Source organism: Oryctolagus cuniculus, chromosome 6 (assembly GCF_964237555.1).
Source record: "Oryctolagus cuniculus chromosome 6, mOryCun1.1, whole genome shotgun sequence".
NCBI lineage: Eukaryota > Metazoa > Chordata > Mammalia > Lagomorpha > Leporidae > Oryctolagus > Oryctolagus cuniculus.
The window spans coordinates 34,011,563-34,026,334 of NC_091437.1; the positions used below are offsets into that span (position 1 = coordinate 34,011,563).

The 14,772-nt window shown below is 44.3% G+C and overlaps 2 protein-coding genes across 18 annotated transcripts in view; one reads left to right on the plus strand and one right to left on the minus strand.

Annotated features, from left to right (window-relative positions):
• TCERG1 (transcription elongation regulator 1) overlaps positions 1–3,311 on the plus strand; it is a 66,578-nt gene extending 63,267 nt beyond the window's left edge. For 14 of the 17 annotated variants that reach the window (XR_011389790.1, XM_008255178.4, XM_051843466.2 and 11 more), the window contains 2 exons: positions 989–1,089; positions 2,250–3,311. Coding sequence is in view for 13 of the 17 variants with exons in the window: in XM_008255178.4 (XP_008253400.2) it covers positions 989–1,089; positions 2,250–2,451 (303 nt within the window). In the remaining 4 variants the exon portion in view is untranslated. Of the gene's footprint in view, positions 1–988; positions 1,090–1,884; positions 1,979–2,249 lie in introns of all 17 variants that reach the window. The other 3 variants (XR_011389791.1, XR_007918502.2, XR_011389789.1) reach the window with 1 other exon arrangement.
• Positions 3,312–7,729: 4,418 nt separating this feature from the next.
• GPR151 (G protein-coupled receptor 151) lies at positions 7,730–9,013 on the minus strand. Its single transcript, XM_002710148.5, has one exon. The coding sequence runs from the start codon at positions 9,011–9,013 to the stop codon at positions 7,730–7,732; it is 1,284 nt and encodes a 427-aa protein (XP_002710194.3).
• Between the last annotated feature and the right edge of the window lie 5,759 nt (positions 9,014–14,772).

Consider the following 14,772-nt stretch of genomic DNA (forward strand, 5'->3'; position numbering starts at 1 on the left):
GTTATCCCTTGGCCTATTGGTTTCTCTTTCCTGGTTGGTTGTTTCTTAGATCTGATGCCTAAAAAAATTAATGGATCTACAGCGCGGTGCGCCGGCCGCGGCGGCCATTGGAGGGTGAACCAACGGCCAAAAGGAAGACGTTTCTCTCTGTCTCTCTCTCTCACTGTCCACTCTGCCTGTCAAAAAAAAAAAAAAAAAAAAAAAAAAATTAATGGATCTAATATTCTTAGACTCGCCCTCAAACTCTAGTAAGTTGACTTTTTTGATTTGTTGACCACAAAATAATATGACTTTGAGAATTTTTTTTTTTATATGAAAGGCAGAGTTACAGACAGACAGGAGAGACAGGTCTTCATTCACAGGTTCTCTCCCTAAATGGCTGCAATGGCTGGCGCTGGGTCAGGTTGGAGCCAGGAGCTTCATCTGGTCTCTCACATAGGTTACAGGGGCACAAGTACTTGGGCCATTCCCTGCTGCTTTCCCAGGTGCATCATTGGGGAACTGGATTGGAAGTGAAGTAGCCAGGACTCAAACCAGCACCCATATGGGATGCCAGTGCTGTAGGCAGTGGCTTAACGTTGGCCCGAGTGTGTTAAGTTCTGAGTTTTGTTGGTGTATCCATAACTTAGGACAATGAGTTTGTTCATGCTTGAAGATGTAAATAGTCTATATGAAATTAACCCATACTTTCCTTATTTTTAAGAGTGTCTAGTTGAGGTTATTAATGAAGATTGAAGATGCAAGCCCATGAATTTTAGCCACTGCTAATATGTTCTTGGTTTTGCTTTCTTTTTGCCTTAAAAAGGTGAATTACAGATAATGCATTTAATGAATTTTCTATAACACAAATGTACCTTACTACTATTTTATTTTGAATTTTACTATATGACTTACAAATTACTGGCTCAATAATTGATACTTATTTCAGAATTAGTGAATGTTTTACCCTGATCCACCCCACTCCACCCCCTTTTTTTTTGTTTTCCAGAAAAAGCAGAGAGAGTTTGAAGAATACATCAGAGACAAATACATCACAGCCAAAGCTGACTTCAGGACGCTTTTGAAAGAGACCAAATTTATAACATATAGGTGTGTGCAATGAAATGTTTCATGTCAGCAGCCACTGTCTTTACTAGTCCTTACTCTAATGACCAAAGCATACTTTGCATTCACACACGTTGACATTATTAATTTTTAGGACTAAGAAGATTTTAACCTTTATCCAAAGCCAAATAAAGCCCATGTCTCCCCATTTTTTTTAAAGAAAGGGCCCAGATGTCAATTTTTATTTTGCTACCTACCTATCCAGTTTTTAAAACATACTTTTGTTTTTACTTCGCTGCTTTTTTAGGAGCATCCCCAGCTACATAAGAGTTGTATTTTACAAAGAGACTGAATACTTCTATCAATTATCTTTGCCTCTTCTGAAGACTATTCAGTGTGGTTAGACCAGTCTAAATCTTGAAATCATCCATTTTAGCTCAGCAAAAACATTTTTTCTTGGAGGAAAGCAGTTTGCTGGATACATTTAATTGAGAATTTTCAATTATAAAATCAGAGTCTTAAAACAGTTTCTCTATAGCATACCCAGAAGTTTCCCACCCGTAATAATTTTTTTGTTTTCAGGAAAACAATTTTACATTGCTTACCAGTCAGTGTATGCAGGAGACCATTTTTGTTTCATACTCCAGCTTTTCTTCCTTTAAAAGAAAAATCTGAAACATCTTAATGAAGGGTGTGTGCACGGGAGGATAGATAGTGCTGAGGGTGTGGTTTTTAGGTATTTTGTCATTTGGATTTTTTTGGTCAGGATCCTTAATGTTTTGCATCAGCTTGGGCTTTTAAATTAGATGTGAAGTAAGACTTCTTTCTACATTTTTATAGTTAATTTAGTGAAAGATGTGAAAGTGAAAGCTTGTGAAAGATGCTGGGATTGGCAGCCCCGCAGACTGAAGTCCTCTGTTCATCCACAGAACAGGTACAGCACGGGCAAGATTTACCCACCCACCCTCAGCCCTGATCTGGAGGGATAACCAGTAGGGGTGGGAGGGTAATTCAGCTTCTGAGGCCCTTTCACTCCTTGGAGTCTTTGCTGAGGCAACTTACAAAGGTGACCACTGCAGTGAAATTTTTCTTAAAAAAAAAAAAATTGCAACACAATTAGGTACTAGAATGGACATTTCCAGCTCATTTCTAACAGACCTATGAACAGCAGTCAGTAATTCTTGGACTTCTTTTTCTTATTTCAGATCCAAAAAGTTAATCCAAGAATCTGATCAGCACCTGAAAGATGTAGAAAAAATTTTACAGAATGACAAACGGTATCTAGTACTGGACTGTGTTCCGGAAGAGAGGCGGAAACTCATTGTGGCGTACGTGGATGACCTAGATCGCCGGGGTCCACCCCCGCCTCCCACAGCATCAGAGCCCACAAGACGGTCAACAAAATAATTCTCAATACTCTGTCCCAGGGTTATCTATTAATTCAAAACGCTTGCATGAGCCAGTTTTCAGGTTTTTACATATATGTGCATTAGTCAACCTATTGCAAAACCATCTGATGAACAGGAGAAGCATTTGTGAACAGTTTCTGAATAGAACACTTTGGAAATATTTATGCTTTTCTTTGTGTGGCATGACTGACATACATACTCAAATATAGGCTGTCTCTAGTAAATCTAAAATCTCGAAGCTAAAAATCATCCTTTTACGAGGTGTGGAAGTCAGTGACTTGGTAATGTTCTTTCTAGCAGTGTTACACATGCAGGACAAAAGCATTTGTGGTTTGAACTTGCAAGGTGCAAATACCACAGACTCCAAGAAAACTTGAGTTGAAGTTTGTTTTGTTTTGATTTTGTTTTTTAAAGCGGGTAAAAGAAAACACTGAAAATTGAATTCTTATCTTCCAGAGGCTAAGATTATTATAATGGACATACTTTTCCCTTTGTCTCTAAAGAACAATTTAGTTTTATGTGTTCACTTAATGTGCTTTGATTATTCCTCTGAGTTATAGGCCAAGTCTTGTTGTTTAGCCTAAGAGAAGATTTATTTAGTAATTTCTTCTCAGGTATGGAACCACGGTCATAACTAACATGTTGGCCAGAATAGAACCGCTGGTTAAACATATTTTATTCATCATTAAATGATCTTTATCAATATTCTGGATTAGACAACAAATTACCTTTATGGACGTTCCCTGTAAAATATACTCCTGTTCGAATGTTAAACTTCTGTTTCTAAAGTTTAATTTTAAGATGTTTGAATGTTCAGTTTATGTATTTGAACTACAATAAAACAACCCTTTTTATATATGTGAATTGTATATGATTATTGTTACATAATTTGTAAACACTTAAAAAACAGAATCAACACATGTAATTTGGTACAAAGAAAACTGATTTAAATCTTTTTTGATACATAGTTGTAAAAAGATTACATGTACATTATTTGTAGTATAAAGAGAAGGAATTTGTAGAGAACCATTTTAGTGCGCAAGTTCCTTAATACCTATTTCTTCATAGAAAGAAGATGCTGGGTTTTTTTTGTTTTCTTGTTTTTGTCTTTCTGTGAACATACTGATATGTTGTGCCTTTTTTGTGTTCTTTCAACATGACAAGTACATCGCACCGTGAAACCAAACTTGGATTCCTAACTGCTGTCCAGCTTTACCTCCCTCAAATGAAACGAATCTGTTTCATCACTCCATAGGTTGCCAGTTTTAAAGTGCCACACACATAAAATGTTTGAGAAAATATGCATGTTTGTATTTTAACTCCTATCTACCATGATTGCTAGGTATTGCCTAGGAAAGGGGGGGTGGGAGGTGGGACACAAGCAGCTCTGTACTCCGGTGTTATCTGTACATAGTCACAGGTGCAAACATTCACATCCATATTACTTAGCTTGAGTCTGGTAAGTATCATAGAAATGGTGAGCTCTGTGCTACTGAGAAACCTGGCTTTGATGATCATACTAGTGTCTTAACTTGCAAAATTGGTAAATAAGATATATATATTTTTTGAAGTTCATTTTTATAAATTCATCCAGTACCTTTGGAGCTTTATAAAGCATGAGATTAAAGTGCTTGCTAAAAGGAAATCTTTTTTTTAAGTTTGTTTTTTTTTTTTTTCCTAATTTGAAAGCATTAGATTCTTGCATCCACCAATTCCCTCCCCAAATGGCTGCAATGGTCAGGTCAGGCCACGACAAAGCCAGAAGCTCGAAGCTCCGTTAGGATCTCTCACTTGGGTGGCAGGGACCCTAATACTTGGGCCATCATTCACTGCTTTCCCAGGCACATGAGGAGCTGGATTGGAAGTAGAACTGCCAGGACTAGCACCAACACCAATAAAAAGGATGCTGGCATCACAGAGTGCAGTTTAATCTGCACCTCCACGCTGGCCCCAGGATAGGAAAGCAGCTGTTTTTTAAAATATTTATTTTTTCAGAAGGTAGAATGGCAGAGAGAGATTCTCTGTCTGCTGGTTCGCTCCCCAAGTGGTTGCAACAGCTGGGTCTGGGCGAGGCTGTAGCCATGTAGCCAGGAGTCAGAACTCCGTCTCGGTCTCCCAAATGGCTGGCAGGGGCCCAAGTAGTGGGTCATGCCATCTTCCACTGCCTTCCCAGACACATGAGCAGAAAGGTGGATCACAAAGTGGAGTAAGCCAGGAGTCGAATCAGCCCCAGTGATGTGGGGTGGCAGCTGAATCCATTGTGCAGTAACACTGGCCCCAGAAAACAACTATATTATAGAAATGTTTTTGTTATTCTGAATTCCACATAGTATTGTTTGCCTTATTACTACCTTCTCTTTGTCCTAGTAGGGAAGTGAAGAAAATGATTTGATGATAACATAATTCTCTACTTTTGTCTTAAAGTAGTTGTGTTTGGTCATTTATGGTACAAATAAAACTTCTCTGTGCAGATTGGTAAAGGGATCAAGTTAAGACTGTGTATCCTCCCTGAATGAGAAGTTCATTGTAATTACATTTTGTTCCAACATTTCTATCTTCATTTGGTGCTTATCAGCAGACCCTTTGAAAATCAGTTTCCCCTAAGGCCAATGCTAGTGTTAAGGTCAGATCCCCCCATGAAACCCATTCTTCCAAGTGATGATTTTGAGGATTTTGTTGTTGTTTTTGGACAGGCAGACTGGACAGTGAGAGAGAGAGACAGACAGGTCTTCCTTTTTCTGTTGGTTTGCCTCGCAATGGCCGCTGCGGCTGGTGCACCGTGCTGATCCGAAGCTAGGAGCCAAGTGCTTCTCCTGGTCTCCCATGGGGTGCAGGGCCCAAGCACTTGGGCCATCCTCCACTGCATTCCCTGGCCACAGCAGAGAGCTGGCCTGGAAGAGGGGCAACCGGGACAGAATCCGGCGCCCTGACCGGAACTAGAACCCGGTGTGCTGGCTGGCGCCGCAAGGCGGAGGATTAGCCTATTGAGCTGTAGTGCCGGCCCCAAAGATAGGTTTAAGACCATCAAAACTATCTAAAGTAAAACATAGGTTTTTTTAAAAAAAATTCTTTACAACTGAAACACTAGAAGCTTACATCCTTAGGTTTATTAAAATAACAAAAATACATGTAGTTCACCACAGACTACTTTAATGGTAATCCCTTATAAAACAACCGTTATAAAATAATAAAATAATATAAAAAATAAAATAATATTTTGGATTCTTGGATAAAATTATTTTGTGAATTTTAAATAAAATTTGTAATGAACTGACAAAAAAAATCGGCCCTACCTACCTTCTGCATTAAAAAGCAAACTGAATACAAACCCCAACATTTAGAAAGGAAAGTGGCTATTTCCACAGCATCTTTGTGTTTCAGATTTTCCATTGCTTGCTTTTGCGGTGTTCCCCACCCCCAGGAAACTCCGAAAATACCTCAGAATTCCAGAGTAATAAAGTGGCATGGATAAATGTCATATCATGTTTTATTTGGGCATCCTTTAACCTTGCTATAAAGTGAAGTTACTGCTTGCTACTCAAAATGGAACAGATGTCTAAGAATGCAATTTAATTTTTTTTGGCTTGTTTTTTGCTTTGCTCCTGCACTTTTTTACATTCTAATTTTAGCCACATTCCATTTTATATGTTGGGTTTTCCTTTCTATACTAATCTCTTTCTCATGTTACTCATTATAACAGAAGCCTTGTGGCATTTTCAAAACTGAGCAGGGTTCAAATTAAGTGTTAACAACTAAAATTTTTTTAGAAAACGTTAATAAATATAAATTTTGAAAGTACAACTTGTGGATTTTAGCGGTTTTTCCCCCCATAATCACTCTCCCACCTCGAACCAACCCATCTCCTACTCCCTCTCCCATCCCATTCTTCATTAAGATTCATTTTTAATTATATACAGATCAACTTAGTATATACTAAGTAAAGATGTCAGCAGTTTGCACCCACACAGACACAAGTATAAAGTACTGTTTGAAGACTAGTTTTACTGTTAATTCTCAAAGTACAACACATTAAGGACAGAGGTCTTAGATGGGGAGCAAGTGCACAGTGACTCCTGTTGTTGATTTAACAGTTGACACTCTTATTTATGATATCACCCAAGGCTCTTATGAGCTGCCAAGGCTATGGAAGCCTCTTGAGTTCACAAACTGACCTTATTTAAACAGGGCCATATCAAAGTGGAGGTTCTCTCCTCCCTTCAGAGAAAGGTACCTCCTTTGATGGCCCCTTCTTTCCACTGGGATCTCACTCACAGAGATCTTTCATTTAGGTCATTTTTTGCCGCAGTGTCTTGGCTTTTCATGTCTGAGAAACTCATGGGCTTTTTAGCCAGATCTGAATGCCTTAACAGCTGAATTTAATAACATTGAACAAAAAAGCACTTTTCATCTCCCCCCGTTTACTTTTAGGCTTGCCCTGAATCAGTGATCAATACCTATATCATTAACCGAAGCTTATGGTTTATCTTGGTTGAAAAGGGGTGTTGGAAGAAATACCTGCTCGCAAGGGAAAACCTATTTCCTGTGTTTTGGAAGATAAAGACAGGTTTTAAGTCCTGCCCCCCCTCCCCCATTTGAGTATAGAACATGATGCTAGGCTGCTAAAGTTCTTAGCAACTGTAAACTCATTCAGGTTGCTTCAAAAAGATGATCAAAGCAATCTTTAACGTAACAAAAAGTTGAATTTGTTTAAACTTTTAGGTTTTAGCCAAAAGTAGCCACTGTTTAAAAGCCTGTAACTGGAATAAAGCGGTAGTCCCTACTCTGTTAGCTTTGGTCACAAAAATTATATGGGTTTTCATTAAGTAAATTAACTTTATTAAGCGTACTCATTGATGTGTTAAAAATCAGAGTAGGTTTTGAGCCTTCTTTATGTGATAGAGGGTTCGATAGCTGAAGCTGTGGCCAGCAGGTTGAAGAAGATGAAAATCAAGGGAAGGTAAGCTTTGACCAAGATGAGCCTATTCCAGCCAGCACAATACAGGACTGGTCCAAGGGAAGATCCAGTTAAAAAAATTTCAAATAACAGAATAGCTGGGCTCATCAGACTGACCATCTCTACATATAGGAGTTCTTTGCACAGGGTATAATTCTGAAACAATTATTATTCCTATCACAGTATTCTACTTACCAGATTGGACATTTTGCAAATGCAGAATATGAGGCATTTTGCAATGTCTAACTAATTGGTTACAGTTTGTATGGTCACGTGAGCCATATTGATAAGTAGCAGGACAAGTAAATACAACAATCACAATTCATTTTTGCTTTGACATTGAAATCTGTTTATCACAATCCCCTGTCTCTTGATCTTCATGTTCCCAGGGGACAGGATCGTTGTCTTGTTCAGAAGGAACTGTGTCCCTCTCGTGCCAGAACTGCTCTACATCAGGGAGGACGGGGATCTCTGCCTTCTCTGTTTTCTCTCTGCCGGAGGAGGGAGAACCAGTCTTCTCTTTGCCTGGAGTGGATATCCGGGACTCCGGAGATGGGAGCTCATCAGGAAGGACCTGTGGGTTACCGGCTGCGATTTCCTGAGACTCGGAGACAATTGGAGATTTTTTAGTTACCGTCCACTTCCATAAGCCTTTTAAGCCTGCCTTGAACTCCTCAGACATCATTAGAAAAATCAGAGGGTTTGCTGACGAGATGGAAAACACGAGGACTTGAGACAGGGCTATGAAGCCTTGGGGTGGGGTCGGGCCCCCTGCCTTCAGATGCCAAACCCAGAGCCAAGCTATCCACTCGGGGAGCCACAGGAGGGCAGAGGTGACGGCAGTGATCAGCAGCATCGTTGTGAGTTGCTTGGAGCGCATCTGGTTTCTAAGATTATGAGTCTTACTTCCTTTTTTTTTACATTGACCATAAGCTCTCCAGAAATAAAAACTGGCAAAGAGTAACGGAAGGCAAAATACCAGCAGAGGATAGAGCTTCCCAAACATTGACACGAACACTTCGGCCACAGCTGGTACATCCATGAGACACATCTCCACACCTGCTTGATTCCTGGTGGTGCTAAAGAACCATTCTGGCAGGGGCAGCAGCCCAGCCACGGCCCAGATGGCCACGAGCACCCAGCACAAGGTGCGCCTGTAGTTACCTACTTGCTTGGCTGGGTCACTCGCGTACATGAAACATACTTTGGCCACGGCAACGATCGTCAGACTCTTGGCTGCCATGCACGTATGGATGAACCAGTCAGAGGACTTGCAGACAAACCAGCCTAGATCCCAAACACCTTTGGAGTACGCTGTAGCTCGGACGGGTGCAGAAAACAGGAGGAGGGAGAGGTCAGCCAGGCTGAGATTGAGAATCAGGGAGTGGATCATGGATGGCTTGCCTTTCCGAGCACTGTGAAGCAGTATGCCAATCACACACAGGTTTCCCAGGAAGCCCACCAGGCAGACAGCCACCAGGAGAGCGGGGATGACGGTCCTCCAGTCCTTGGAGTCCAGAGGCAGGTACCCTCCAGCAAAGTGGAGGTGAGCAAAGGACACGTTCATGGTGCTGGAGTTGGAGTCGGCAAAGGCAGCTGCCAGCATCACCTTTCGATCCAACTTCTTCCCGAAGTTGCCTTCTCATCTAGGTTTGCCTGTCTGCCTTGGCTCTCTGGCATAGGAAATAAATAGTATCATCTGCATCAGATGACACCTCTGGACCCTCCCCTTGCTTGTTTCCTCAGAGCACAATGTGGAAGAGGGCTGACGGCTGAGTTCCTCTCCGCTGCATGTAATCTGCCTCTGACTGCCGAGTGACAGCAGCAGGAGTCACAGTGGCTGCTCATTAGCAAGTCTAACACCAGACTGTCCGTCCTGTGGAGTAACGCAAACACACCCGTGAGTGATCAGTAAGAACATACATGTACGTGAACTATGTTCTAGGCAGGGCATGCAGGGGAGTCACTGGAACCAGACGAGGCAATTATTTCAAGCAGTCTTGACTGCTCTGTAATTCTATAAACACTAGGTCTGAAGCAAGTCCTTTCAAGTTTAGCATGCATCCGAACCACCTGAATGGCTTGATCCAGTAGGTCTGGAAGAGGCTCAGGAATTTGAGATGCTGATGCTGTGTGTTGGAAGACTGTCTTTGAGAACTGCTGTTTGAACCCCAGCAGCAGGGCTGCTCCTTCCTCCCCCTTCACAGACATGAGCATTCTCTTTTATCCAGCTCTCGATGCCACCTCAGCCCCATCAATGGCTGGCTGAGATCCAGCACGTTGGATAACAACCAAGGTGCAAAGAAGTTGTTTCCAAAATCTAACTATTGGGGCTGGCACTGTGGCGTAACAGGTAAAGATGCTGCCTGCAGTACCAGCATCCCATATGGGCGCAGGTTCAAGTCCCAGCTGCTCCACTTCCTATCCAGCTCTCTGCTGTGGCCTGGGAAAGCAGTGGAAGATGGCCCAAGTCCTTGGGCTCCTGCACCCACGTGGGAGACCCAGAAGAAGTTCCTGGCTCTGGATCAGCACAGCTCCAGCCATTGCAGCCATCTGCAGACTGAATTGGCGTATGGAAGACCTCTCTCTCTGCCTCTGCCTTTCTGTAACTCTGCCTTTCGAATAAATCTTTTTTTTTTTTTAATTTAAAACAAATCTAACTATGGTTGACTGTCAGTTGAGTCTACTGTGAGTTTTTTAGGGCTAGTTTTAGAGCTCTGAGTTAGAACTGGTTTGCATGCATTCAACAAGACTTTTCAATAAGTGATGGTGATTTAAGCGACTATATGATAAATTAAGCTTTTCAGAGAACTCATTAAGGGTTTACTGAGGAAGACAATTTCTGTGTGGCAACATTTCAGATGTTAAAGAAAATGATATCTATAAATTGGCAAGAGAGAAAGTGGTTGGACAGAATGATTCTAGGACCAGCTTTGATTTTATAAAGCAATGAGTACTCTGCAAGGGTTTAGAGGAGTTAGAATTGTTCCCGGAAAGGGGCTTAAGGGGCTGGAATGAAGACAATCCTATTGTGAGCGTGGCTGAACCAGCAATGTTTTTAGAATGAGCTGGTGTGCAGTGTGCTAGGCTGGGAAGTAGAACTCTAGGTTCTGATACTACCTCTATTCTCTCACCGTGTGTGTGTGTGTATTTTACAGGAAAAGAAAGGGATGATATTTAAAAATTTCTCACAGCCTTGGAATTTGATAAGTCAGTGCTGAACAGTTCAGCTATTGGGAGACCTGTCTGTGCTGGGTTTCTGTGGCTCAGTTTCTGTTTCTTTGCCTGTCCTCCCTTTCTTTCTGGGTAGTGGTTCACCCCATCTATAAAGCACTGAACTGGGACAGCACCTTGTCCCAGCCATGCCCAGTAGCTCTCAGGGAGACCCTTGGATAATGAGATAGCCTCAAGCCTCAAGAGCCCCCGTTTTGGGGGTGGGGGGACATGGGTGCAGAGGAACACGCTGAGTGACACCTAGAGCAAATGAAGGCTTTACAAAGTATAGATTACACTGCCTGATGGGGTGGCAGAGACTAGGTCAGGACCAGGAAACAAATACTACTTCATGTCATGGCTTAGGAACTGATGACATTCACGGCCCCGGCAGGTGTCTAAAGCAGAAAGCTAACTGAGTTCAAGAAGGCTTTCATTCCATGGCAGTTTGAGTCTTAATAGACAACTGAGAGAAACAAAATACCATCGTGGTTACTTTGCAAATCTGTGAGAACTGACCCTGGGAGGAATCGCCTGGTGCACCTGCTGGAGACAAAGTGGTCCACAGAGTGGACGACCAAACTTTGTACATTCTTTTGAAGGCGTGTATTTTATATTTTCAACAATTTGCCACGTTTGCTTTCTGTCTCTCTCTTTATGTGCGTATATATGAGAGTACTTCCGAAAGTTCACAGAAAAACAGGACTGGTTGGCCTGCAGGTGAGCACGCAGGCGCTCATTTTACGGACTGGGCGTAACTTTGTAAATTTCCTGAAGACCCCGAGGTGTCCACGGAGAGTGTGGGATTTTATGACACATAAAGGGGGGCTCAATAAAACTGTTAAGGAAGGAGTTAGTGAAGGTGGAGAAAAGGTAGGGCAGGGAAGATCCTCCCCCCCCACTTGCCTCCAGCAGGGGAGTCTGATGTTCAGAGACGGAACAGAAGGAAGCTCCTGGAGAAGGGGAGAAATTGTGGCCTGGAACGTCCCAGGCCGACGACTTGCCAGGGGAGAGAGAGTAGGAGACAGCGGTGAGACCGGCAGATGCTGGGGCTCCTGGCTTGCAGGTCAGCTTGCAGCACAGCCGGCCCCGCTGCCGCCCTCCTGGCCGTGACACCACCTACAGGGATGTTGCCATGGAAATGGGAAAGCAGTAATGAACCAAATGAAAAATCCTAACGGTAGGCTTGTTTGGAAAATCCTGTTTTATGTTCAAAGTGGAGGGCCCATCATCTTAGCAGAGTCATCTGAGGAATCTGAACCAAGGAAATCGGTGGCCAAGCTTTGGAGTGATTTCCCATAAAAGCAGAGCTGCGAGTGACCTCTGGCCAGGCCCTGGCATCGTGCACTCTGCTGTGCCTTTCTGGGGAAGGGTGAATGCTGCCTGTCGCTTACCGAGTGAGTCTTCAGTGCCAGCCTCAGTGCCTAGCGTCCCAGGTAGTGGGACGTGGGGATCCCCTCACCCTAACTGCAGAGGGAAACTCCAGGAGATGGGGACCCTGGTGGCTCGGTCTCCAAAGGTGGGGTTCCTGAGCTGCCGTAAGCAGTGTGCCCCCCTGCCCCTTCGCCCCCGAGAAGTCTGGGATGCTGTTCTTTAAGCAATGTGAATCTCAGGCGAGTAGAGTTCAGTTCAGCAAGGGTTTACTGGACCTTTTTGGCTCTGTCACAACACAGCTCAGGCACTTTTCTGTCTGTGACTTTTTACTGAAGCCATTCTTCTCTGTGCCAGGCAGGACGCTGGGCCCTGCGAACCCCCGCTGGTAGAAAAGTCCATGCTCTTAAGGAGCTGCAATCTAGGGGAAATGGACAAAGGGGAAATTTCAGCGACTGCTACAGGAGATCGGGCTGCTGTGCGGGCCTGCAGGAGGCGCCCTTGTGTCAAACCAGGAGCTGGGGACTTGGGAAAGACCAAGCCAGGGCTTCCTGGGAGAAACTGAACAGAGACTTCAGCCATGCACCTGCCCTCCCATCTCTGCTGATCACTGCTGTGTATTTCCAGAGGTTAGCATGGCTCACTCGCAGTCTCAGGGACTTAAAGTCTCCGCGCTTGCTACAGGTTTGCAGGATTCGCCCATCGCAGGTGAAGCTCTGGTGGAGCCGAGCGGGTCAGGCTGGCTTCTCTGACCAGCTTTAGTTGGTGAAGAGCCTGGGCGCTTAAAGAGCACGCGCTCCGCCCTCTGCTCGAGGCCGTTGCTGGTCCTCGCGCTGGCTGTACTTCCTGTTCCCCTCCCTCCAGCACGCCACGTCGAGAGAAAGCCGTGTGCTCAGTCTCTCTCTGCTGCTTGTGTGGTGTTGAGCTTTCTGTCTTGAAACAAGGCATTCAGAGTCGTATCATTCACACCTGTGGCTGATATTTTGATGCATTTTCTTGTACGCCCCCCCCCCACCGGAGTTGCTGCTTTTTATAATACAAATTCTAACTATAGCTGTGATTTTTGTTACAATAATGAGGGGCCCTAGTCAACCAAAAAGACCTTAGCGCCGTCTTAAAGATTGGCTTCGCAGTGAAGATGGCATGGGTCACTATTTTTTTTTTAAACTTTTTTTTTAAAGATTTATTTATTCGAAAGGCATCGTTACAGAGAGGCAGAGGCAGAAGCAGAGAAAGGTCTTTGTTCCGCTGGTTCACTCCGCAAGTGGCCGCAATGGCTAGGGCGTGCTAATCTGAAGCCTGGAGCCAGGAGTTTCTTCCAGGTCTTCCCACATGGGTACAGGGGCCCAGGGACTTGAGCCATCTTCCGCTGCTTTCCTGGGCAGATTAGCAGAGAGCTGGATGGGAATTGGAGCAGCCAGGACTAGAACCGGCACTCATGTGGGATGCCAGCCTGGCAGGTGGCAGCTTTACCTGCTATGCCACAGCACAGGCCCTGGGATGGGTCACTATTCATTGTCCTGGAGGAGAACAGAGCCCTTTCTGCAAGTGATCAAATACCTCTGTAGGCACAGAATGGTTAGTCCCAGTCGAAGTAGAAGTGGCCCAACCCTGACTACTGCTTTTGTGGAGTGTCATTTGCTGTGACTCCTTAATAAATGAGTACAATTCAAGGTTTCTGGTACATTTTTCTCTTCACATCTTGTCCGCCCTCAGTGGCCTGAGTGCTCATGTTGCACCTGTCAGCACAGGTGAGAGCAGTTTCCATGACTACCAAGTCCAGCAGGTGGCGTGGCATCCTCACCCAGGTTTCCAACACCCCTTGATTAGATGAGCTGGGGAAGCAATGAGTGGTATTCAGGCATCCAGAGCTAACTTCATTTATTGGAAGTGATAGCGTATTAAGAAAGGAGGGCCGGTGCCGCGGCTCACTAGGCTAATCCTCCGCCTTGTGGCACCGGCACACCAGGTTCTAGTCCCGGTCGTGGCGCCGGATTCCGTCCCGGTTGCCCCTCTTCCAGGCCAGCTCTCTGCTGTGGCCAGGGAGTGCAGTGGAGGATGGTTCAAGTGCTTGGGCCCTGCACCCCATGGGAGACCAGAAGTACCTGGCTCCTGGCTTCGGATCAGCGCGGTGCGCCGGCCGCAGCGCGCTGGCCACGGCGGCCATTAGAGGGTGAACCAACGGCAAAGGATGACCTTTCTCTCTGTCTCTCTCTCTCACTGTTCACTTTGACTGTCAAAAAAAAAAAAATAATAATAAAGGAAAAGTACATTGCTTTCCTTATATCCCAGAGTTTGCTCTTGTGGTCTGTAGTTTCTGCCCTTCCATGTTTATTCTTGGCAGAGAAAAAAATATGTTAACATCCCTAAAAAGAAAGTTTTATGCTGCAACTCTTAGGACTTACAAGGAGGCTATAGAAGTTGATTGCAAATGTCTCCAGCTGGTACAAAATGTGTGTTAATCACCTCTATGGTTGAGTGCATTTAAGCAAAGTGTTGGGGCTGGCATTGTAGCACAGTGGGTTAGGCAACCTCTTGGAATGCCGGTTTCCCGCATGGGAGAGCTGGTTCCTGTCCGGATCCCTGTTTCTGATGCAGCTTCCTGCTAATGCACCTGGTAAGGTAGAGGGGCTCTGGCCTCCCACGTAGAAGACCCAGTTGGATTTCCTGGCTCCTGGCTTCAGCCTGACCCAAACCTGGCTGTTGAAGCCATTTGGGGAGTAGATGAAAGACCTCTCAAGATCTCTCTCCCTCTCTGTCTCTCCCTCTTTCTCTGTCACT

Excerpts from the sequence above, each read along its gene's own strand:
- GPR151 (XM_002710148.5), bottom strand. The coding sequence starts at position 9,013 with ATGCTGGCAGCTGCCTTTGCCGACTCCAACTCCAGCACCATGAACGTG.